General features: G+C 44.7%; 1 protein-coding gene across 1 annotated transcript; it reads right to left on the bottom strand.

Annotated features, from left to right (window-relative positions):
- Positions 1 to 5,984: 5,984 nt before the first annotated feature.
- Positions 5,985 to 21,174, bottom strand: Nsmce4a (NSE4 homolog A, SMC5-SMC6 complex component). The gene is made up of 11 exons (XM_038316957.1): positions 20,774 to 21,174; positions 19,723 to 19,800; positions 16,564 to 16,694; positions 14,233 to 14,384; positions 12,265 to 12,364; positions 11,423 to 11,513; positions 9,978 to 10,072; positions 8,421 to 8,469; positions 7,211 to 7,302; positions 7,043 to 7,129; positions 5,985 to 6,153 (listed from the first exon to the last, which is right to left on the bottom strand). Exons 1-10 carry the CDS (start codon positions 21,045 to 21,047, stop codon positions 7,055 to 7,057), a joined length of 1,137 nt encoding a protein of 378 aa, XP_038172885.1. The 5' UTR covers positions 21,048 to 21,174; the 3' UTR covers positions 5,985 to 6,153; positions 7,043 to 7,054.
- Positions 21,175 to 25,671: the final 4,497 nt, after the last annotated feature.

Genomic DNA, 25,671 nt, shown 5'->3' on the forward strand with positions numbered 1-25,671 from the left:
CAGGTTCCAAATCAACTCCCTTCTGCAGTTCATTCCAGAGCTCGTTTCCTGACATCTTTTCTCTGGTCCCAGTATAATTTCTCTTTTCTCCTAGATTGGCCTGGGCTAAGAGTTCTCAAGACCCTCGGATTGCAGTAGGTTCCTATTCCCCACTAGAAAAGAAAATTAAGGTGAGGAAATATATTTGCCCTGAACTTTGGATTCTGTAATAAGGTCTTAAAGTTTATTGGAGGTAAAAGGGCCCCAGCATTTTAGGGGAGAATGTCCTGACCCGTGCTTAGTTCTGAATTTGGCTCTCAGCAGTGCTGTCTGGACAGCACTGAACAGAACAGCTACTTGTACTCTCACAGAACTTGTTCTAGTAAGAGACAACACCACAGAAATAATTCCCACAAACTGTGATGTCACTAAAGGACTGGTTTTTCTCTGAGAGACTGTATGGAAGGCTGAAGGAAGTGGTATGTCAGCCGAGATTTTAAAGTCTGTAAAAAATGTTTATCAGAGTTACTGATGTGTATTTGGGAAGTGTATTCACATGGGACAGAGAATATTGGCTTAGAGAACAAAATTCAGTGTGGCTGAAGCTTAGTGAATATACAGTGAGCTGAAAACATGGTTTGAGGATTAATGAGAGGCTGTGCACACTATACTGGAATTTGAGATTCTCTCCTAAATGTAGCAGCTTCTTTCCCAAGGTTTATGCAGGAAAATGGCATGCTCAGATTTATGTAATAAAAAGGTAACTCTGGCTACAGCGATTAGTTTGACGGGCTTGGGAAGACAGGACAACTGTGTAGACTGAGATAACCGGACTAACACCCTGTGGTAGAGGCAGGAGAATTAAAGGAAAACATGACTCAAGCTGGGAGTGATAGGACCGGAAAGGTAAAAACTGGAGAAAGAAGCAAGCAGAGATGTCAAATAAACCAAGTCTCCCAGGCAGTGGTGGTACACACCTTTAATCGCAGCACTTGGGAGGCAGAGGCAGGTGGATATTTGAGCTAAGGCCAGCCTGGTCTATAGAGTGCATTCAAAGACAGCCAGGGCTACACAGAAAAACCCTGTTTTGGAAAAGAAAAACAGTAAATAAATGAATTAAACCAGGACTGAAGTTGAGAGGTGAGAGCAGGGAAGTACCTTGTCACCGTGGCTTATATATCCTGTTCAGCCTAAATCAGTGATGGACCAACCCAAGGAAGAGGACCCTGTTGAATGAGCATCTATATAAGAAGGGCTCAGTATGAGCACTCTGTATCTTTTTTTTTTTTTTTTTGGTTTTTCGAGACAGGGTTTCTCTGTGGCTTTGGAACCTGTCCTGGAACTAGCTCTTGTAGACCAGGCTGGTCTCGAACTCACAGAGATCCGCCTGCCTCTGCCTCCCGAGTGCTGGGATTAAAGGCGTGCGCCACCACCGCCCGGCTGAGCACTCTGTATCTTAAGGACAGACTAGTGTGGCAGATATACAGGTAGCCATACGGTGTGTGTGTGGGGGGGAGGGGAATCCCAGGAATATTCAGCAAATGAGATTGCAGAGGGTTAAAAGCCACAGACCTGATGTCAGGAAGAGTCTCTTTTGTTTGAAGATCATTTGTGCTGAGGTGTACTTTATGCCTATTTAAGTGACCCAGTAGGCAATTTTGATGATACAGAAGTAAAATCCTTGAAGTTCAACAAGCACAGGTGAAGAATTAGGTTTTGACAGGATAAAAGTAGGAAGGTAGAGTCTGAGATAGATGGGTGGGGGCTCTGGTGGTGGTGGTGGTGTCTATTGGGTGCTTCCATTTTCTCAAGGGAGTCCAAGTTAGAGTCCTTGCCTAGGATAGATCATGGTCTGGGGGAGGAGTGTAGGAGACTTAAAGGGAGAGAAACTTAGACTAAACTGGGTGTGGCATAGGTGCGCCAGGCAGGGTTCATAGCCCACTGAGAGCTGTACTATGCAACTAGAATAAAGGACATCCAACTTAAAAGTTCTGATTACTCCCTCTGACAAGAGTTTAGGTGGCGCCCATTCTTCACGAGTGAGGAAACTGTTAGTCCAGGAGTTCCAGCAGGAGAGTGAAACAGTTGGTAAACTTAAGACCAGGTCTTTTGACTTACGGTTTGCTAAAGCAAATTCCTACTACTATCAGCAACAGAAAGAAATGATCAAAGAGGCATGGAATTATATACCAGATTCAGAATGGGCTGTTAACCCAGAGGAAGAGAAGAAGTCAAGAAGCAAAATACCAGACAACACTAAAAAATGGGACTATCTAGTGTCTAAGAGGGAAATGAATCATATAGAAAAACACATACAGAGAGCAGAACGGGCAAGAGGCCTCAGGGACCACAAATACAGACTACTACCTCAGAGAATTCCAACTGAAACCCTTTCCCCAAAACCACTAATGCCAGAAGATGAAAAGAATAAAACTATCCAGAAAACACATAAAACTGTACCCCAAAAGCCCAAAGTCACATGGGCAAAGGAACAGATGAAGCGACACAAAGACCGCATGGTACACGCGAGGGAACTCACAGAGCGGAAGAACGAGGAGAGAAAGATTCAAAAATTCACCAGCCGCATCCGTCCACTCTTAAAACCCCAAGTGAAGGAGGAAGAGAAAGAGCTCGAAAAGGTCATAGCGTACCCCCTCTTCCAGCCTTCCAAGGAAAAGCTTATGGAGGTGACTGTTCTGATGGAAAAGTCGGAAGTGGATAAAGCGCCAAAACCGCGCCAGAGAGAGCTCTTGCGTATGCCACCGTTTTTGAAAAGTCAACTAGCAAAGAAAAAAAAACTTAAGTTATTTCCTTGATTATTGTATTTCTTTCTAATTGGCATAATTTATAGTAATTAGTATAATAAGGTCACAGAAAACAGACATCAAAGGGGAAAACAGAAGCTCTAGACACACATACTTGAAAAACCATGGTGTTGAGGTTAGGGCTAAGGAGGAAAAAAGTTAAATGAGGACAGAATGGCCCCTGATGTGGGGATGGGGGGGGGGGAGCTCTGTAGTATTTTTTGGTGATGACTGCATGCCCCATTGATTTTAAGGCACTGAGTCGGACCCTGATTGGATGAGCTGGATTGTGGGTGACCTCTCAGAAAAGCTGTTCTGACAAAAAGGAAGGGTTGCTAGTGTTTAGAGAAGTGATCCTGAAAACGTAGACGAAGGGCCGAATGTCCTGCAAGGCTCTGAACATCCTTAGGTTTACACTTTTAAAGGCCTGAAGTCAGGGCAGGGGTCAGGTCTCAGCAGTTAACACAAGCCTGACGACCTGAGTTCAGATCCCCAGAACTCATGGGAAGCCTGACATGACATGGCTGCACATGTCTGTAACCCCAGTACTCGTATAGCGAGATGGAAGGTGGAAACAAAGTCCCCAGAAGCACACAGACAGTAAGTAGTGCACTGTGCAGCAGCTAACAAAAAAAAGACGCTGCCTTAAACAAGGTGGCAGGAGAGGACTGGGACCAAAGACCATCTTCTAACCACCAGATGTGCACTATGGCACATATGTGCTCTTAAACACAAACATGCACATACACAAAAGTAAATCAAATCTTGAAGGCAGCGAGAATCACTAGGAAACGGTAAGTGGTTTGAACAGACAAAATAATGGCTACTACATGGGTCTGGGCAGCAGCCTGAGCAAGATGGACAAAAAGACTCTAAGGAAAGGTAGTGACTGGTTACGACGGGGGAAGAGAGGAGTTTACAGAATGAAATTTCCTGTGAAATACGGCAAACATATATATATATATATATATATATATATATATATATATATATATATATGTGTGTGTGTGTGTGTGTGTATATTGCTACAGAGATTTTAAGAATTGAGAAATAGTTTTGTTTTTATTTTTTTAAAATATTTATTTATTATGTAAACAATATTCTGTGTCTGTGTGAATGTCTGAAGGCCAGAAGAGGGCACCAGACCCCATTACAGATGGTTGTGAGTCACCATGTGGTTGCTGGGAATGGAACTCAGGACCTTTGGAAGAGCAGGCAATGCTCTTAACCGCTGAGCCATCTCTCCAGCCCCAGTTTTATTGTTTTTAAATGACCAATAACTTAACATAGATGTAGTCTTTTTAAGTGTAAACACAAAGTTTTGAGACTGTTCCCAAAAAAAATGCATTATTGTATAAAACAAAGGAGTAAAATAACGAGAGGGAGCCAGGGAGACAAAGACCAAGAATGTAGATTTAGAGTGTACAAGTTCACATCGAATACACAGTATTATCCATTGGAGTCCATTCGGAAAGGAACTGGAAAAAGTGGTATAACGCAGACTCAGAAGATTGGTGGATGCCGGGCCGTGGTGGGATCTTTAATCCCAGCACTCGGGAGGCAGAGGCAGGCGGATCTGAGTTTGAGGCCAGCCTGGTCTACAAGAGCTAGTTCCAGGACAGGCTCTAGAAACTACAGGGAAACCCTGTCTCGAAAAACAAAAAAACCCAAAACAACAACAAAAAAAAAGATTGGTGGGAAAGGAGCTACTCTGCCAGGGTTTTGAAACAGATTTCCAAGTGATTCTTACTAAATTCTTTTTTTTCTCTGGGGGGAGGGGTTTGAGACAAAGTCTCTCTGTAGCTTTGGTGCCTATCCTGGAACTAGCCTGCCTCTGCCTCCCGAGTGCTAGAATTAAAGGTATGCACCACCACCGCCCGGCTCTTACTAAATTCTCAGGTATTACTGTGTGTGCACATCATGGGAAGGGGGCATGCCACACAACACACACGTGGGGGTCAGAGTTGTAGAGTTGATCCTCTCCTTCCTTTACATGAGTATGAAACATTCATCCCCTGAGCCGTCTCACCAGCCACCAAGTGACTTATTTCTGTTGTTGTTTTGAGACAGGGTTTCTCTGTATAACAGCTCTGGCTGTCCCGGAACTCACTCTGTAGACCAGGCTGGCCTCGAACTCACAAAAATCCACCTGCCTCTGCCTCCGGGTGCTGGGATTAAAGGCGTGCGCCACCACATCCCACACTTAAAGAAGTGATTCTTATTTAAAGAGGTAAGACTTAACTTAGATGAAAATCACAGGAACTTTTTATTTATTGTTTTTTAAAGAAAGAAGCAAGGTGAAGGATAAACACCAGACAAAGTAGCAGGGAAGACTGATAGGGCAGTCTCCTGGGACAATGGAAGAACTTGAATCCAGAGCCTTCCACTGAGAAAGTACCTGCAATAAGAGGGAAATGATAAAAATAGAAAGCTAGGGAGAAGGAACCCGGAGAACATCAAGGGCCAACTAGAAAGCTCAACATGGATGAGTAGGACAAAGAGACATGCTGCAGGGTGAGCCCACCCTTGGTGCTGCTGCCAGGGACACAGTACAACTTCACTTGCCAGAAGATAGAACAGCTTCCTAGGTATAAAGCATAGGCCAAGTCACATCAAAAAAATATTTGATCGGTTTTTTGTTTTTTGTTTTTGTTTGTTTTTTTTTCGAGACAGGGTTTCTCTGTAGCTTTGGAGCCTGTCCTGGAACTAGCTCTTGTAGACCAGGCTGGCCTTGAACTCACAGAGATCCGCTTGTCTCTGCCTCAGGAGTGCTGAGATTAAAGGTATGCACCACCACCGTCCGGCTTTATTTGATTGTTTTTAACCTACAAAAAAGCCAGTTTCATTTGGCACAACCTATCTGTTAGCTTGGCCAGCTAATTTTACAACTAAAGAAACATTTTGTAATAAAATTTTTTAAATATTTATTATGTATACAATATTCTGTCTGTGTGTATGCCTGCAGGCCAGAAGAGGGCACCAGACCTCTTTACAGATGGTGGTGAGCCACCATGTGGTTGCTGGGAATTGAACTCAGGACCTTTGGAAGAGCAGGCTATGCTCCTAATCGCTGAGCCATCCCTCCAGCCCTAAAGAAACATTTTTTAGAAACTATAATAATTACGCACTGACAACCTAATTAAAACTTTTATTGGATTAGAAAAAGGAGGACCATATCCCAAGAGACAATAAAGACAATCATTTTGTGAATATGGAAGTGAATTTCCTTTTAATTAAAGACAACCATGACAAATCCATTAACTATCAAAAGCTACATTTTACGAAAAACAATCTTCATCTTTAAAAAACATTTAATCATACATATATACAATATATGCTTCTTTTCAGGATTTCACTATTGCCTCCAGTTCTAAAAGAAAAAAAAAATGAAAGGAAGATAGCTGGTTAATAGCTGACATGTTATGTTATACACACACATACATCTAGTGACTAGCCCCTTGTCAGCGCGTAGGTCCCGGGTAAGCCACTCTACTCCTCATGGAGTTCCCTTTCCCTCAAGAGTCTGGCAGAGGTAAGATATCTTGAAACAAAATAAGTCCCGCTAATTGAAACACATACTGAGTACTTTAAAAGCTCATTTTAGTTCTCAAAGTGAGAGGAAATTAAAGCTAAAAAACTAAAGTTATTCTATAGACAGACTTAAAGTTAACGAAAATAAATGTGTAACATGAAGTGACGTCACAAAACTTTAAAATTGAGAGGCAGGGCCGACAGATTCAAGGTCCTTCCCACCCACTGCTGTCTTCAGTACAGAATACCACATCATTGTTACAGTTTCCTTCTAGAGATCTCCCCCTTTGTTAAAAAAAAAAAAAAAATGAGATTTTGCATAGCATAATACATTTCAGAAATGTCCATTTACTCGCATCGCTCCAAGATAATTCTATGCTCATCTTCCTTTTCTGCTTTATGTCCATTAAAGATACGGAACAGAACAGTCAACTACACTGGGGAGGAGTCCAGAGCACTCCGTCCACTGTTAGGTGAAAACAAACCAATTAAGAGTTCTCCTGCTCTTTCATCTACATATAGATCTTTTAAGCACACCAAAGTAAGGACTCCTGACGGACAGCCACTGGCCTCCAGCCTTCGGCCTTCCTTACCAAATGCACAGTTCTAGGAAGAGAACACTAGAGGGAGACAAACCCCAAATTTCACGGGAATGAGAAAATACTATGGTTTGAGCTGCCTAATAAAATTTTAACACAACTGTGTGGCTATCGTGTAGGAAATGTTACCTTCAGCTGGCATCAGGCACTTAGTCGCTGCTGGCTTTGACTCATAGAGATCACAGGCTCAGAAATCTCAAAGGTCTTCACAATCTCCTGGTCGGAAACAGGAACGTTCAGGCAGTGGGTTTACAGCAGACGTCACAGAACTGCACTGGGCAGCCTGCAGGGCCTTACCTCCCAGTCACGGTAACTCAGGGCTATAATTCCTTGACTCCTAATTTGCGTGTTTTGTTCAATTCCGTCACTTTCTTCATTAATCACTGGCTCTGTTTGAAAGACAGTTTCAGACTGCATCAATCGGAACAGGTAACTTGAACAGCAACTGATAATAGGTGTGAAGTTTATATTGAGAAGAGACTTATATGGATTTCCTAGAATCCCATGCACTCAGTTAAAACTCAGCCCAACAGGAAACTGAAAACATGTAATAAGTAAGTGCCATCAAAGTCCTTCATGCTCCACAAGACTTTCCAAAGGCAGGAGTAAGAGAGAGGTCGTGTGGAGGTCCGAATGAAATGGCACAGAACCTCAACAGAGAGCGCTGGTCAGAAAAGGAAACCACAAAAATGACTACCACTACAAACACTACTGAAATGTAGGGGCATTTATCACGGTATCAATCTTTACATCAGATAGTGAATTAATGATATCGATTAATCCATCAATTTTAAACCATGTTTATATTTTCAGAAGAGATAGACTGTTTAATTTTTGTTTATATAAATCTTATTTAAAGTGGGAACTTGGGCTGGAGAGATGGCTCAGCCGTAAAAGGCTTGGCTAACAACCAAAAATAAAATGGGAAGTTATTAGGCATGGTAGCACATGCTTTTAATCCCAGTACCTAGGAGACAGAGACAGGTGGCTCTCTAAATTCAAAGCCATCATCTTCTACATAGAGAGTTCCAGACTAGCCAGGGATACATGGTGAGACTGTCTCAGCCACACAACTTCTGTGGTTTAAAATAATAAAAGCAGGCATGGTGGCATGAGTCTTTAATCCCCAAGTTCGGAAGGTAGAGGCAGGAAGATTTCTATGAGTTCGAGGTCAGTGTGGTTTACAAATCGAGTTCCTAGACAGCCAGAGCTATACTGAGAGAGTCTGTCTCAAAAAAGAAAATAATAAAAAACAAAACAGAAGCTTGTAATTCCAGCACTAAGACTGATTGGGGAAGGAAGACTGAGAGTTCAAGGCAAGCCTGGACTACATAACAAATTCCAGACTAGCCTGGGCCATGTAGTATGACCATCTCACACTGACACACACACAAAAACAAAAACAAACAAATGAAAACCTTACATTTAGTCAAATAAAATATAAAATACATCTCATAAACTCTTAATATTTTCTAAAACTAACTTCTATGAACATAGTATAGTTTACCTATTATTGGTAGTCGGTCTTGGTCAAGTCTTATTCTCGCAAAACCATCCTAAAATAAAAACACGGTTTGAAACAAACACCAAAATCTACTGAATGAAAAAGCTTCATCAGTCAGCAAATCTATACTTCAGACAGCCAAAATGAATCCTAACTTCCAGACAAGACTTTTCTCACATTTTTCTTCACAAAAGATTACTGCTCAGGTTCCGAATAAACTTTTACTGGACACAGATTCCATACTGACTTCATTACTATTCCTCCATTTATTCTTTTGGGGAATGGAGTGGCACTATGGTGCACCCATGGAAATCAGAGAACAATTTGTAAATGTTGGTTCTTTCGTTCCACCTTGTGGGTCCTGGGGATCAAACTCAGGTCAGAATTGGCAAAAGCTCTTAGCCGCTGTGCCAGCGCCATCAGCCCTCAATCCCGAGAGACTCTTAGGAACAACCGTCTTGTTCTTTAACCCATTTATTCATAGTCTATCGTATACCTTCCACATTTTATTACACATAAGTCTATCATTGGGACCACTGGCAAACATGCCCTTGTTAAAGAAAGTACTTCGGTAAATATAAGGTTTTGTCTAAATTTAAAAATCCAATTTCAACTTACATATTTAGGAATGCAACATGATGTAAGACTTGAGTCATAATTCAGATATCTATGGTATATCGATAGGGTTTTGTTTGGTTAGTTGTGAAAATTTTCACATTTAATGAACTACAAACCCACTATAAAGCTCCCTGTGGATCCTTTATTCATATGCACCAGCTGCTTGTCACATTGCTTAATCCCTTCCTAATTATCATCCCATGAGAGATGTGACGGTGACAGCCAGAACTGCTTCCTTAGTGTCTGTGTCTTGAGAATGAGCTTACTCTTACATAGCATGAGGACTTCAGGAAAGGTACACTATTGTAATAGTTTCATATAGCTTTACCATGATACGTGTACCTAGAAATGTTGTTTCAAATTTGGGAGAATTTGGAACTATCTGCATAGATACAATCTATGGAGTATCTTGGAGATGGGGCCTAATCTAAACATGAAATTCACATATGTTCCATATATACCTACACTGAAGGTATCTTCATACTATATATTTTTATTTATTTTATTATGTAAACAATAACAATATTCTGTCTGTGTATATGCCTGCAGGCCAGAAGAGGGCACCAGACCCCTTTACAGATGGTTGTGAGCCACCATGTGGTTGCTGGGAATTGAACTCAGGACCTTTGGAAGAGCAGGCAATGCTCTTAACCTCTGAGCCATCTCTCCAGCCCCCATACTCTTATTTTTAATGGGCCTGCTTTTCATTTGTGGTCAATCGTATGCAGTAGCTGTGAAATTTTCCAATTACCATGTTTCAAGTTTTGGAGCATTTCAGATTCATAACACTCACCTTGTGATTTTAAAAACTAAAGACAAGCCATAAATTTTAGTTTTCCTAACATACCAACTAATGTCCTGCTATAATAGACAAATATCTTTATCAGCTGTGTATCATTTTTTAAAACACATAAAAGGTATTAGAGAACTCTAAAACCTTACCCGTATAATGAAGGAAACATGAAAGATGTTTTCCACTGTACGGGGGAAAGAATGTGGATCAACCACAAAATCGAAAAAGGACATTGGCGTATCGGCTATAGAAAAAAAGAAAAAAAAATAATCTTCAAAACACACACAAAAAAATCATTTTTGGTTCACAACAAGGTCTATTATGCCCTAACATTCACCAAAGACAAAAGAAGAAACACACAGGCATCCTGCTGTGGGGAGTATACTCTTATGAAGGTCAGTTTGGCAATTCTGTTAGAGATGCTCCCTGACCTGGCCGCCTTCCAAAGAGCCATCCTCAAGAATAAGGGCCCAGACATACCAAGTTACACAAAGATTTTCACCTCAGCAGTTTGTACAATAGTAAAATGCAACAGAGTCTTTCCAGTGATAAGGATTATTAACACTATTTATGGCTGAGCCAAACCATGGGAATCCCTGAAAATCAGGAAAAGTTGTATGACACAGAAGAAGGTCCATAGGAAAAAGTCATAGTGCAGAAAGCATGTATCATGATTAGCTTGGAAAAATGAAAAGGAAAATGAAAGTAACCCCCCCAAACCAGCAGAAAACACTATAAAAACAGGCACCTCGTGTTTGACAAGTGACCCTCATGAGAAACAAGAGGAAGGCAGATGATACTTTGATTTTATCGTGGCTGGAGACATGGCTCAGAGGTTAAGAACACTGGCTGCTCTTGCAGAGGAACCAGGGTGTGGTCCCAGCGTCCACTGAGATGCAGTTTCCAGTTCCAAAGGATCTGACACCCTCTTCTGGCCTTTTAGAGCACTGCATGAACCTGGCACACTTACATACATGTCAGCAGACACTCGTATACATAAACCTGTCTAAAAAAATTTAGAAAGTAGAAAGATGGCTTAGCAGTTAAGAGTCGTTCATTATCGCATTTCCAGAGGACCAGGGTTGGATTCCCAGCATCCCACGTGGCTGCTTACAACTGCCTCTAACTCCAGTTCAAGAAGATTCAATACCCTCTTTGGCCTCCACAGCCACCAGCCATGTATGTTGTATACAGGCACATAAGCAGGCAAAACACCAGTACACATAAAATAATCTTCTTAAAAAAAAACAATGGTTTTTTAAAAAATAAGTAATTTTATGAACATCCTCGTGTGAGGTATTAAGGGGGAAAAGATTCATTAAATACATATGACAAAAAAAAAAAAAAGAATCAAAATGAGACAGGTGTTGTTTCGTAAGCTTTTAATTCCAGCAGTCAGGACTCTAAGGCAGGGACATTACCATGAGTTGGAAGCCAGTCTGGGCAACAGACTACTTAGAAGAAAAGGGGGAGTGGGAGAATCACAGTATCAAGAATATGCAACTGAAGTGCCTTTTAGCCGAAATAACCTTGCAGAAAGCGCACACCCGATCAACACAAACGGCCGCACCTTTTAACTCGGTGCCATACTTACGGTCTTCTCTGAAGTAGGTCTGCAACAACCCCAAGATCCTTTCTACTTCCTTCTCAGTTGCTTCTTGATGAGATTCCTCCATGCATTTCAACTGGGAAAGAAAGGCACCATCACGCCGGCTCACCCTCGCGTGTCATCACTGACCTTCCCTTCTCGGTTGCACACCCGAGCTTCCAAGTTTTGCTTAGGCTTGACGGCTTTTTTACAGGCCTTAAAATTTAGTTTTATAAAAAGTCTTCTCACCTCAGTAACATGCTTATATTCTTATTAGAAGGAGAATGTTACCAAACCTCTAGCTCAACTGTCTTTAGATGAAACATAAAGTCACAATATATAGTTTAGGACAGTAGTTCTTGACTGGACCTGATCTTGCCCCAGCGGAGCCCCCACAGGGGTCACTTGTCAATATTGGAGATATGAAGTCTAAACATCTTACAGAGCCCAGGACAATTCCCTCACAGTAAGAGTTACACAGCCCTAAATGCTGAGGGCACTAAGGGTGAGAAACTCTGGTTTAGGAGAACTTATTAAAAACATAGACAATGAGTTAAAATAGTCAATCCGACAAAATGTTGAGACATTTTAAATAAAAGATTTAAATGACCAGAACCTGACTCTAGACCCTAACACTTAGATATTTATGACTTTTTTTTTTTTAATGGAGTTAGGGTGTTACTATGTAGCTCCGGCTGGCTTGACCTAGAACTTGCTGTGGAAGTCAAGCCGGCCTCCAACTCCCAGAGCCCCCTCCCCACCCCCGCCTTAAAGCTTTGCACCACCACACCCAACCGCATGTATATTAAGTATAGGGTAGCTCAAAGGCAGTATTTGGAAAAACAAACCTGAGCAGGCATTGCCCGCTTCTCTTCTATCATGCGAGGCTGTCTTGGACGATCAGTTCGTGGCTTTGGCACAGGAAAGTCTCCGTGTATTGAACCCAACCTAATGAAAAATATGCTTTCATGCCCTCACTGTTTCCTTTAAAAAAGAACCCATGCCACCGACTAACAGCAGTTGGTATAGTTCAGTCAAATTCAGACCAGGCATCAGGTGAGATTCGGGCTGTGACGTCTTGTATCCGTCTGTATTCCTACCAGAACGCCTTGAGCTTTGTCAGCCAGATACCGTCTCTCCCATTTGGACCGCTGTAAGCCCCTGAGTGCACCTGCAGAATCTTCCACCTAGCCTCTTACCTGTCACTCAAAGGCAACTTTTAAGGTCAGAAAGATGAACACATGGGCCTAGGTATGTCAGGGTAGCGGTTCACAGCTAAGGACTACTGAACACACCCATCATGACAGGATCCTTTGCTTTTAAGGCTCTATTTCCAAAAAAAAAAAAAAAAAAAAAAAAATTGCAACCAACAACAAAAACTAACCCTAATACAGCCTTAAGCAGCAGTAATAGGTGTATCATGTAGAGCAAGGCCCCTAGAATCTAGTTTCATTTGCTTGTTAGACTTGAGATATAGTATAGATGTAGTATAGATACAGTAGAGTATATAATATAGATGGAACAAGCTTAATCTGCACATCACCTCAATGTGATAGCTCCTACAGTATACTGTTATGAGAGCCTTTTGGCAGAAATATCTACCCAAATGCAGAGGAGATCTGGTTGCAAAAACTGATCATTTACTGATATGCCCTCTGGAAAAGTTACTAGAGGCATCTAGGTTTGGAACAGTGGGTAAGTAAAGTTCACCAGAAAGATGAGGGAAAGGACATCAGAGGGAGAGGGAACACAAGTATGGGGAGAGAGTTGTGAACACTTCCTGTGTCTAGAAACTGAGCTGGACAATGACTTGCCCTTTAGAGATTAGCACTGAACCAAAAACAGACTTGGATTTTATCACATAATTAAGAAAAGAGTGGTCTTTATAGTTTCTATGATCGTTCTGGGCATCGGAGTTGCCAGAAGGCATGTTAAAGATGCTGGGCCAGGACACAGCCACAGCCGTGCTACAACCCAAGCCCCAAAGCGTTCTAGCATAGACTCTACCAATCTCAGGCTTAAAGGGATTTGAGACCAGTAGCCTGGAGCTATGGAAAGAAAGGACAGGGAACACTTTGGACAGCTGCCCCAGGGATAGCACCTACTGGGGAAGAAGTGCTGGACAATTAAAGCCTGTCTCCAAAGAAGCAGCATGAGCCACCCCTGTTGGCCATAGAACCACAGAACTGGGACTAGATTAGCCAACTGCATTTCTTTTTTTTTTTTTTTTTTTTTTTGGTTTTTCGAGACAGGGTTTCTCTGTGGCTTTAGAGCCTGTCCAGGAACTAGCTCTTGTAGACCAGGCTGGTCTCGAACTCACAGAGATCCGCCTGCCTCTGCCTCCCGAGTGCTGGGATTAAAGGCGTGCGCCACCATCGCCCGGCCCAACTGCATTTCTTAAATTGAGACGATGAGCCTGAGCCGGGCAAGTAAGTGATCATGTAAAGGACGCTGTAATAAATGGCCCAGACTTAAATGGCCATAATCTCAAAATACTCTCAGTAGGGAGCCTGCAGGGGTCTAACAGAATCAGAAACCTGCTACAGACCCCAAGTTCACGTGGGAAGCAAACAAGCAGAGAGGGCGCCTTGGGAGGGTCCTGGCCACAGCCTCCCCACAAGAAAAGAGATCCATTGCCTCGGGGTATGTTTACATTTAGGGAAGGCTGTTCAAGTTTGGGAGGCCTCTGAACAATGGCCACAGAACAGTGACCTCTCTACTACTTAACAATCTTTGTCCCTACAATAAAAAAAAAAAAAAAAAAAAGTTTAAGGTTTACAAATGGCTGGTCTGTTGGAATTTGAAAATAATCTTACAGAAAGTGGAATGTATGGGTTTTATTAAAGGTGTTTTCTGCTGTTTTGCCTGATATTTTCCAGGAGTCATAGACAATTAATTCAATATCAGTTCTGTCTTCATCACGGATGACTTCTTCAGCTTCTAGTGGATTTACACCCATATGTGTCAGCTACAGAAAAAAATGAAGGAAAAAAAAAACCAGTTAAACTACAACCATTCACCAAATTCAATAAAGAGGCCAGAGAGAGAGCCTCTTCTAGTCTAGTTCAACTTCTTATTGCAAAGATAACTCTACATATAAATTCCTATTCAAAAGTCCCTTTTACTGTGAGGAAATATTGGTGAAGACAGTGAGATAATTTAGCTTAACAGTTCTCAACCAGCGATTTGCCCCTAAGGAGTCTTTTGGCAATACAAAACATTTTGACAGTCCAAGGCTGACACGCTCTGGCACCTCGTGGGCAGAAGCCAGGGATGCTGTCCTATAGTGCACATTAGAAGCATTCAGTACAGAGATAGACCCAGCCCAAGCATCGTTTGTGCTGAGGCCAAGAAACCCTGTTCCTTTCCATCCTGCCTACGCGGCTTGAGAATGACAGGCATTAAGCACACAGGGGCCTCCTGGAGCACAGGCAACTCCGTGGGGAGCAGACTATACTAGCTGGGCAACTGAAGACCCCCCCAAACGAATCACTCCAGTATGGAAGTGGAAGTTTAGCTGGCTCTCAGGTGCCAGCACCCAGCCTACTTCCTAGAAGGGGTCTCGGTATATCTAGAGAGCAGGGAGACGCAAGAGGAGACTAACAGTCTTCCTTCCCGAGGAGACTTAGCAATGAGTCAAGCAACTCTCTTGTGTCTTAGTTTACTGAAGTGTAGTATTACAGCCAGGCGTAGTGGGTATTAGATAATTTGTTTCTCAGGAAAGAGCATGTTCATTATAGCAGGCTGAAATATGCTCAAGTTTTCAAGCTGAAGTAGTAGTAGGATATAAACAATAATTAGAAAGCAGCCAGACTGTGAAGGGAAAAAAAGCAAGGGCCTGATCAGAGGAAGCAATTGGTTCTCCTCCACTCTTTTGCCAGCCACTCCAAAGGGCCTTACTGTGTAGCCCTGGCTGGCCTGGAACTAGATCAGAGATCCACCTGCCTCTGCCACTGGCGTGCTGGGATTAAAGACATGAACCACCACCACACCCAGCCTTTTCCTTAGAGCCTTACTTGTGATGTTACACTTGCGAAGGCTTCCCTAACCAGACGGCTTTAAGACTAACTTATTGTGATGTTATTTAAAGGTTAAAGATTAAACTAATTTTTATTTTAAAAATACCATGTGCATACTAGTCAGCATTTTCAAAATACACTGTACTTCATAATATGCTAAGAAAACATTAAGATTTAATATTGGATATTAAACCAAGGGTCTTATGCATGCCAGGCAAGTGCTCTACTACTGAACTACACCTCCACACCCCCTTTTCTGCAATTTTTAAGAGAGGAGCTCTCTATGACTCTGGCTTGCAATCCTCCTGCAAATAGTAATCTCAAGTAGCTAGGATTACAGGTGTGTCCTAGCACACACAGCTTAAACCATTCTAATAATCATTTAAGCACAAAAGCACTGTTAAAAATTCAGTATTTAGCTGGGTACAGTAGCACATGCCTTTAATTCCAGCACTCCGACGGCAGAGGCAGGCAGATCTCTGTAAATTCCAGGTCTGTCTGGTCTACATAGTGAGTTCCAGGGCAGCCAGGACTACACTGAGACTCTGTCTCAAAACAAAACAAAAACAGTGACTCTAATTTTTTTTTTTTTGACACATCCATCAGAAAAGGTATTGACTATTCAAATTTGTTAATAGGCAAAGGCAGGTGAATTAAAAACTATATTAAATACAAAACCACCACATTTGTATGGTTCTAAAATCTTTTCCATGACAAAATGGCCATACAACAGGGCTTAACTCATCCCCAATCTACATATACCCTGAGCTCACCCCACCCCCACCTCTGCAGCTTGAGCTCTGGTGCAGCCTAGGACAGATGACCTGGAACCCTTATGAAGTACCTGAGGAAATGGTCACAAATAAACAACCAGGGCATCCAGAGTCTTAGAAGAGAGAGCTAGCTAAGAGGTTTCAAACTGCCCAAAGTCCCACCCCAAACCCCACACACAGCTCAATTTTAATCTGTTAATTTCCTAAGATCTCCTTGGAGGACTCAGGAGATCAAAAACCAGAATAATAGGAAACAAAGTCAACACCGTCTGCAAACTGATACAAGCAAGTAGATAACTGCATAATAAGACATTATAAGAGGCATTTAATTAAAATTCTGTAACTCTGAACTTACTAGAGTTTCAACGTATCTTAACATGTCGAATGAGCTTAGGTCAGAGCGCAGCTGTTTGGCTTTCTCTTTGCCCAAGTCTGAAGCCAGAACAAGAAACTGGGCATCTAGAACTGCTTCTCTTGCTCTTGATACTGTAGAGCAAGAAATACATGGTAAGAAACACGCACAAACCACATATATTTCCCCAAATTCCCAAGTACCTATTAGTATCTTTCCACTGGGGCAAAATAAGCCCACGGACCCATGGACGTCTAAAAACTGGTTCCCTCCTCAATTCACTAAAATCTCAACCACAGCTGACCAGTCTTCCTTAAAGCTTGCTTACTCTCTATTTTTCAGATTCCTCGTTACCAAACCAGAATTTCTTTGTGTACCCCTGGCTCTCCTGGGACTCACTCTGTAGACCAGGCAGGCCTCGAACTCACAGAGATCCATCTGCCTCTGTCTCCAGAGTGCTGGGATTAAAGGCCTGTGCCACCACAACTGGTTAACCAGAATTTCTTAATTTTTTTCTTTTAGATTTATGTGTGTGAATGTTTTGCCTGCATGTTTGAATTCGCAGCCGATGTGAGCCTGATGCCCATGTAGATCATAAGGGGTCAACCTATTCCCCTGGAACTGGAGTTACAGATAGTTAATGAGCCGACACATGGGTGCTGGGCATCAAATCCAGGTCTTCCACAAACGCAGCAAGTGCTTTTGACCACTGAGCCGTCTCTCCAACCCCCACTGAACCATCATCTCTTAGTAACTCCAATATAACAAAAACTTGCGCGGTGCATAACACCTCTCTTTGACTAACACATTCTATTTTTTGGGGGGGGGGTGGGATGGGGCGTGGGTTGAGACAGGGTTTCTCTGCATATCCCTGGCTATCATGAAACTGTAGCCCAGGCTGGCCTCGGACTCAGAGATCCCCCTACCTCTGCTGGAATTAAAGGCATGCACTACCACCACAGGAGATTCGCATATTCTAATCACCATCCTCACCTGACTTGATGTAACTCAAATGGAATGTCCACTACAGGTAAGGAGAGAAGTTACGAAATCGACGGAGGAGAACAATCATTCAACTGAAGGACATAGCAGAGCTAAGGGTGCTGGGTTCAACAGCCCCTAATGGGTCCCAGAGAATTTGGAATAGCAGTCTGGGAAAACTAACATAAAACAAGACAAGCCGACCCCGGCAGATTCAAACAGAAATGCCCGTGCCCAGCGTGCCCCTCAGGATCTCTTACATTTGAGGCACTGAGCTCCTGAATAATCCTCACAAAAGTAGCAAACACACAGTAAGGGAACTTGTTGACTCTGGCTTCTGTTCTTACCCATCATTTTTCTTCACAGAAGGAAAGAGTCTAATCATTTCAAGAGTCACTACAAAGCCAGGCGGCGGCGGAGCAGGTCTTTAATCCCAGCTCTCAGGAGACAGACAGGTGGATCTCTGTGAGTTCGAGACCAGCCTGGTTCTACAGAGCAAGTTCCAGGATAGCCAGAGCTACACTACAAAACTTTGTCTTGAAAAACCAAAAATAAACAGTCATAGCAGAAGTGACGGGGAGAGAAAGGGGAAGCAGATGCTGGCTGCAGGCTCTAGTCTACACCGCCCTGGCCTAACACCTCTATTGGCAACCACAAGAAAAGTGCCAATATCCTGTCTGGGTGAGGGAAAGTTCTCTGAAGAATTACAACAGGTGCAACACCCATGGATGTCAGGCAGAGAAACTCTTGAGGCCCAGCTGAGTGAATAGTTTTGTCTTCTGCTTTAAACATGGGCAGTAGCTGAGGGAGATCACATGTGGATAAAGTCAGTAAGATGTACAGTAGACAGTAGGGGAGCAAATAAACAATTAAAATGGGGAAACTGAGTCAAGGCTAGGGATGGAAGGAGAAGCTTGATAGTGGAGAGAGGATCTGTTCTAGGTAGAAAAGGAAGCCCAGTTCCTCAGCTTCTGGAGGTGATTTAGTGTATATGCTCGACCAAGAAAGGAGACTGTACAGAGGTCATAGCCAGAGCAAGAAGACACGGAGCCCTGAGTCAACTCTACAAAAACAAGCACACTAGTCAACTAGATTTGAACAGTCCTCAAGGACATGAATTGTGGTTAGCAGGGAACAAAAAAAAAAAAATCATATTATCACTGCAGTTACCCCCACTCTGTTCCCAAAGCAGCGCGAGAGGCCTGAAGAGGGCACGGTTTGTGTGGCTGTCCTGGGGCTCACATCAGGGAGTACCCCCCCACCTCCATCGCCACTGCTGCTTTTTATTCAAAGCAAGACTGTGGTTTAAAACTCCATGATCATGGGACTGGAGAGGAGGTTCAGCAGCTAACACGGAGTAACAACTCTTCCAGAGGCCCTGAGCTTGGTGCCCATCACTGGTGTGAGGCAACTCACAATCCCACAACCCCCTTGCAACTTCAGCTCCAGGGGGAGAGAGAATCTGCTGCCCTCTCTGGCCACCACTGACACTGCACTCATGTACAGAGGCACCAATATGTGTAACTTAAAACAAAAACCAAAGAACTCCCAGGAGCCAGACTGCAACACCCTAAAGTGTATGCCTCTCCCCCAGTACCTCCCACCACGGACAGACACAACACTTGTAGACACGGCCACCTCCACTGGGTTATAGGTGGGTGGACAGCTAAGAGAGCGGAGATGAGAAGGACAGGAAAAGGAACAGGATGTCTGAGGCTAGCTGCCTTCTTCTCTAATTCATCTATTCAGTAAATGGAACACACACTTAAAGCTCTCCAGTTCAGACCACCAAAAGGTTCATGGGAAGAGACCTTTTCGTTTGTTTTTGGTTTTTTGAGACAGGGTTTCTGGCTGTCCTGGAACTGACTCTGCAGATCAGGCTGGCCTCGAACTCAGAGATCCAGCTGCCTCTGCCTCCTGAGTGCTGGACCCATCTTATGGAAAAGGCTTCTTAAAACAGATTGTAGGGCTCCTCCCCATCTCCCAGAAACTTATAAAGAACCCTTAAGTAAATGCTGAGGCAAATGGTAGTAAATGCACTGTGAAAGTAATGTTAACAAGGGTTCTGGGCCTGGTAAGTGCCCTAGTAAAGAGGAATTGTGGAATGACGATAATTTGTTTCTATGAAAGTAATTCGGTGAGTATACACTATGACAACAGATTTTAAAAACCATCAATTACCTTCATTAAACAGAGTGTTAGCCTCTTCAAGGACCTCTGTTAATTTGTCACCAGCATTCAGTATGTCCTCCCGGTTTTCTATATGTAAGAGAACACAAACTTAGGGCATTGTGCTCATCCTTCACTAAGTAACTGTCACTTAACTGCACTGCCGGCAAGTCCCACTCCCACTTCCTGGGGAATTATTTGAAATGTCTTATCTTTTTAAACAAGTTGTACAGAAAGAGGCAATGCTACTGTTTCAGGCCACTTGAATTTTTGTGTGCTCACAAGGCCAGGGCACACAGCCTGAGGTGTCTTTCCCTCAGCTCATCAGAACTTTTAGACCAGGTCTCACTAACCTGGAACCAGCCAATTAAGCTGGGCGGGGTAACCTGTGGGGACCCAGAGCAGAGACTCTGCTTCCCAGGAGCCGAGGATTCAAATGTGCACCACTAGTTCAACATTTTTTTTTTTTTGGTGGGTTCTGGGGATCTAACTCAAGTCATCACCCTTGCAAGAGAAGCACTCAGCCATATCCTCAGCCCCCGCAACCTGAACAGGAAAGACTCGCTCCCTGTGACCTTAATTCAACTGAGGCTAGATTAAGAACCGGTTGTCAAATTTAGCAAGCAACAGGGTCACATGGAGAGCCACGCAACAAACGCATGGGCCTTCCCAGTATTTCTGATGCAGAGCATCCGAGATGGGAAAGGAAACGCGTATTTTAACAATCCCGAAGGACTCCGTACTCAGGCGCCCACGCTGGATTCAACAAAAAGCACCCGGTGCTTATTTTGTTTGTCTTCTCTACCGGCTGGCTAAGCTCAAGCAAGTTAAGTCACCACCAGATCTGACCTCCCGCTTTTCCAGCCAGCAACAGAGCACCTGCGCGCCCGCCGCCAAGGTCGCGTCGGGTGCCCTGAGTAAACAAACGAAGCCACCAGCCCTTGCCAATTCGCCTTGCCCCCCCCCCCCCCCGCCCCCCCCCCCCCCCCCCCCCCCGCCTCTCCCGCCACCCTTCCCAGTCACGAACGCCGCCGGCCCGCGCAGCCCCAAAGCGCCACCTTACGTTGGACGGAGTTGATGAGAGCGCGGTACTGATGGCGGATCTGGCGGCACAGGCCCTGATCATACTCGGCCTCCAAGCAGGCCGGGTCCATTAGCTCGTCCCCGGAATCAGACGGTTCGGTGTCCTCCAAGCTCGGGCGCTCCGCTGCCTCCCTGCGATCGGGCGCGACGCTGCGGCGGACTAGTGGGGACCGCGAGCGAGAACGGGAGCGGGTGCGATCTCGGTGCGGGTCACGGCCCCGACTGGACCGGCGGCCGCTGCTATCCCCAGACATCGCGCCAATTCACTTGCAAATTCGGAGCGGCGGAAGTTCGCGCCAGAAACTGAAACCCCCCGCTGGGCTCGAGCGCCGGCTCCCGGGCAACGCAGCTCCCTCGGCTTGCGTACGAGCGCACAGCGACGCCTGTGGCGGGAGGTCGGCGGCGGGGCTGGCTATGTACGTGCCTGCTACCGGATTCCTTAGCGTTGCTGTCGCTTTTACTCCACAATGCAAGCAAGAGGCTTAGGACCTTGGCTCACTGATCCCAGTGCCCGCACCACACTTAGCTAAGCATCTTCCCAGTTTCTTTGGTACCTCAGGCCTTGGGGAGGACACGCAAACAGAGTTCCTTAATTATCTGTTGCATAGTAAACTGTTTACCATCCTTCTATCTGTATCACATGTTCACAGCTGATTCCCCAACTACTGAGAAAGATAATTATATTCAATGTTTCAAAGATATATGTATGCGTTTCATTCAGTGTAATCGTTTGAGCATGCACCGTGCATAGGTACTGATGTAGAAGAGTTCATCTGCAAGTGCAGACCAAAGGTTGGCTTCAGGGGTCTTCCCCATTACTCCACACTTTTTTAGATTTGTTGTATGTGTATAAGTGCTTTCTTCACATGCATGTGAAATCAAAACAAGCTAAATTAAGAAATATCCAGGTTTAATGGGAGATCTGCGCTCTCCGGTGGCGAGGGGGAAACCGGGAAGCTGTAGGAATGCGACCCCCCAGGAAGGAGAAAGGGAGACCACGTGCTCTTCTTTTGGGGGAATCACTTAAGTACCCTGCGGAGTGGTCCTGACCCCATCCCTGGCCTGCTGGGATTTGAAGTCAAGACCAGGCCTGGGGAGCTGGGATAGATGCAAGGGACTGCTCCCAACCTAACATTCCAGACTCTTTGGCTATAGGAGTGACAGAAAATTGGAATGGTAATTATGACAAACACTTAGGCTCTCCTTGGGAACAAAGGGCGTAGACTTAAATCCAGCTACTTCCTGCGGGCACGGGGCTGCATGGGGAAGGGGAGAGCCAGGTGTCCACATTTAGCGAAGCGTGGCTGGAAAGGCAGGCATCCCATGAACTGTCATCCCGGAGAAGGCAGGCATCTGTTTCTTGGGGGAGATGAGAAGGCAGGTGTCTGGGGAAAAAAATTGTTATTGATAAAGATGAGTGTGTCAGAATGAGAAGCAGGTAGGCCCTTCATTGCGGCATCCTGGAAAACTGGAGGGTGGAAGGTCCTGTCTGCTGGACAGACCAAGTGTCTTGGGTAGGTGCCAGCTTGAGCCTGGAGAGATGGTACATACCAGCATGGGTGTCCCAAGAGCTTGGCAGCCGAGGGGGTGGTGAGGATTACCGTGTGAGGTCCTGTTCATTGAGGCGGCGAGAGACCTAGGAGTTAACTGTTTAAGGAGAACTCTGTCCCCTGGGGAGAGCAGGGCAGGTTTAGGGGCATTAGGGTCACTGGTGTTAGCATGTGAATGAAGGGACCTTAAAAGGGATAGGTAGGGAAGGTACCCTGCCAGTGGAGGAGTTTGAACTGGGAGGTGATGGTTAAGGAGAAAGGGCCTGCCATAAAGCAGCTCAAAGGGGCCCAGGCCAGTAGGAGAACATGAGGGTGGCCCTGAGGCGAGGGCCAAGATAACCTGAGTTCAGTGGAGAGCTTGGTTAGTTGTTTGATGAGTCCCATTGTCCAGGAGATGTTGAGAGCTTCTGACACCAGGTCCATGACCTGAGCCATCGCATCTGCTATTTCCCTGGAGGCTGGAAACGCCGGTTGGTGTCCACGAAGCTGGTGTATGTGGAGAGCTCCTTGTGGGTTGGCCTGGGCACACGTCTGGCAGGAGGAGTGAACCTGTAAAATAGAATCTTGGAGATGGATGGGGTTAAAAGGGACTCCAAGAAGTGGAACAAAGCTTTGGGGAAGCGGCTAAGGATATCTCCACCCAGTGAATATGCTGGGCAAGCTGGTATCGCTAAGAGAGAATGAGAAAAAATAATGTTCTGCAAGATGGTAGGGCAGTGGCAAAGTTTTAAGGGGGGAGGAACGGGTCCCGTCTACCCCCAAAGCTGAAATTGGTGAGGGAAACTTAAAGCCCGAGTGAAAATAAGAATAATGGACTTACCCGCCACTTGTAGCCTGACCCTAGGCTAGGAGAGGGTTAAGGGCAGCGTCAATCTTCTGCAAGGCTGAAACGTTTGAAGGCTGGCAGTTTCACTTGCCGATGGTGATGAGGCCGGACCTTCGTGGCTTGGCATAGAGGACAAGCCCGCACGGGGACATTGTGATTTCCAGTGTCCAGGTTGCCGGCAGATAGGACACAACCTCAGAGCAGGTGTAGTGCAATATCGTGCCAGATGACCATTTAGGCCACACTTGATAGAGCCCTGTGATTGACTTCCCTTGTCCCCCTTCCTGTGACCTTAGGGCAGCTGGTAAGACCTGGGCCTGTAGATTGTTGTAGCTTTGTCGGGAAGACTCAGCTGATTTTTTTCGGGCTTTAAAAACTTTAGAGGCCATTTTCACCAATTCCCGTATAGGAGTTTGGGGACCATCCTCAACTTTTTTTTTCCTAATATTTGGTACTGACTGAGGAAGCAGAATGATTAGTAGAAAAGAAAACTAGCTGCTTTTCTACCTGAGAGAGATTTAGAAGAGAAAAGGGAGCAGGGGAGGTACTAGCCCAGTGCACAGAGGGGGTCCAGGAGTGGAGCAGTGAGGTAGGAGGGGGAGGGGAAGGTGGAAGTTGACCTTGAACCTCCATATAGGGAAAGGGAGGGGAAGGAATGTTGCTCCACAGGAGGGGTTGGGAAGTGTGGGCTTGAGGGAGTGGGGGAGGGGCCAGTGCCTCTGGCAGCATGGTGCTGAGACTGGCTACTAAGGGGGGGGAAAGGGGGCAAGAGCGCAGAGACCAAAAAACCATGGGCAAAAAATCATATATAAGTTTTGTTCATTTGTATCAGGCAGGCTTAATTTAAAAGATTTTTGTAGGAGGCTTATAGGGGCAACAACAGACCTGGCTTTAAACTGGAAGTGCCCATTTTAGAGTCTACGCCAAACCACGTGGCCTAAGTCCATTTCAGAGCGTCCTCCAAAGTGGCTCTTAGGTCCAAAAGGGGTTGCAGAGATTGAATGCCCGGCGTCCCGATACAAACAGATCTCCGCCTCAGCCAACCCCGATCCCGCAGGATTGACCACAACCTGACTCAAATTCCCAGCGTGAGCTCACGACTTCAATGGAAATCTGAAAACGACAAAAATAAGTACGAATGGGTCCCCCCCAAACCCTATAGCATAGACAAGAAAAGGGACTCACCAAGACGCAGCCGCTGTAACCCAGAAGCCGGTTTTAAGCGTGGCGTCGAGAGCTCGAACTGTAGACTAGGGGCCTTTCAACACGAGGCCTGCCACGTGGAAAGGGCCTTCCCTAGCTCGGTAGGAACCTACAAATGTTAGGAATATTTCCTAAGCGAGCTCTCTGACGACGCAAAAATTCCCAATCAAGCCAAATCAAAACAAGCCAAATTAAGAAATATCCAGGTTTAATGGGAGATATGCACTCTCCAGTGGCCCCGAGGGGGAAACCGGGAAGTGGCAAGAATGCGAACACCGGGAGGGAGAAGGGGAGACTACGTGTTCTTCTTTTTTGGGGGGGGGGGGGAATCACTTAAGTACCCTGGGGAGTGGTCCTGACCCCACCCCCAGGGAGGGGTCAGGACCTGGCCTGCTGGGATTTGAAGTCCAGACCAGGCCTCGGGGGCTGGGATAGATGCGAGGGACTGCTCCCAACCTAACATTGTGTACCAAATACATGTGATTCAAATGTCTCGTTGTGTGATTTATTTGGGAGCTGCATGGCAGGCCCCCCAAGAGCAATAGAGCAAAAAACAACTATAAGTCCTGGGGATTTTCCTGTCTCCACCTCCACTGCACTGGGGTTCTATATCCACACTACCAAGTATCAGTTTTTATGCCACCTTAGGGATCCTAGGGTCATGTCTTCTCTCTTTTCCTTCTTCTTTTCCTCCCTCCCTTCCTCTCAACATAGGACTTCCTGCAACTCAGGCTGGCCTCAGACTATGTAGCTGAAAATAATGTTGAGCTTCTGATCATCCCGACTTTAACTACCTCCCAAGGGCTGAGCAGATTTTGAAACCAAAATGCAAAACCTATTGTGTGCTCATTGCTACTGAAATATTGCTTCTAGAGCCTCCAAAGAAAAGGATCTAGAAAATTATACATAAAACCCTTATACGTATATAAATACATGTTTATATTTTATACTTTTAGGTTAATTTAAAACACAAATTTGCATTAGAATTCAGAGGATTGGGAAAGAAGGAGGTGAATGTGATTGATGAAATCCATTTTTTCAATATATTTTTTTAAAATATTTATTTATTTATTATGCATACAATATTCTGTCTGTGTGTATGTCTGCAGGCCAGAAGAGGGCACCAGACCTCATTACAGATGGTTGTGAGCCACCATGTGGTTGCCAGGAATTGAACTCAGGACCTTTGGTAGAGCAGACAATGCTCTTAACCACTGAGCCATCTCTCCAGCCCCCCATTTTTTTTCTATATTAATATAGACTACTGAGAAGAAATAAAAGTTGGAGGTGGAAAGACGG

The sequence above is a fragment of the Arvicola amphibius genome, chromosome 1, assembly GCF_903992535.2.
Source record: "Arvicola amphibius chromosome 1, mArvAmp1.2, whole genome shotgun sequence".
Taxonomy (NCBI): Eukaryota; Metazoa; Chordata; class Mammalia; order Rodentia; family Cricetidae; genus Arvicola; species Arvicola amphibius.

What these genes read in the sequence shown, in the direction of transcription:
- Nsmce4a (XM_038316957.1), bottom strand. Translation starts at nt 21,047, where the DNA reads ATGTCTGGGGATAGCAGCGGCCGCCGGTCCAGTCGGGGCCGTGACCCG. An exon ending in ACCCATACATTCCACTTTCT is followed by an intron (nt 12,365 to 14,232) that starts GTAAGATTATTT and finishes ATTTTTCATTAG; the next exon opens with GTTGGGTTCAATACACGGAG. An exon ending in ATGTTTCCTTCATTATACGG is followed by an intron (nt 8,470 to 9,977) that starts GTAAGGTTTTAG and finishes TTTTTATTTTAG; the next exon opens with GATGGTTTTGCGAGAATAAG.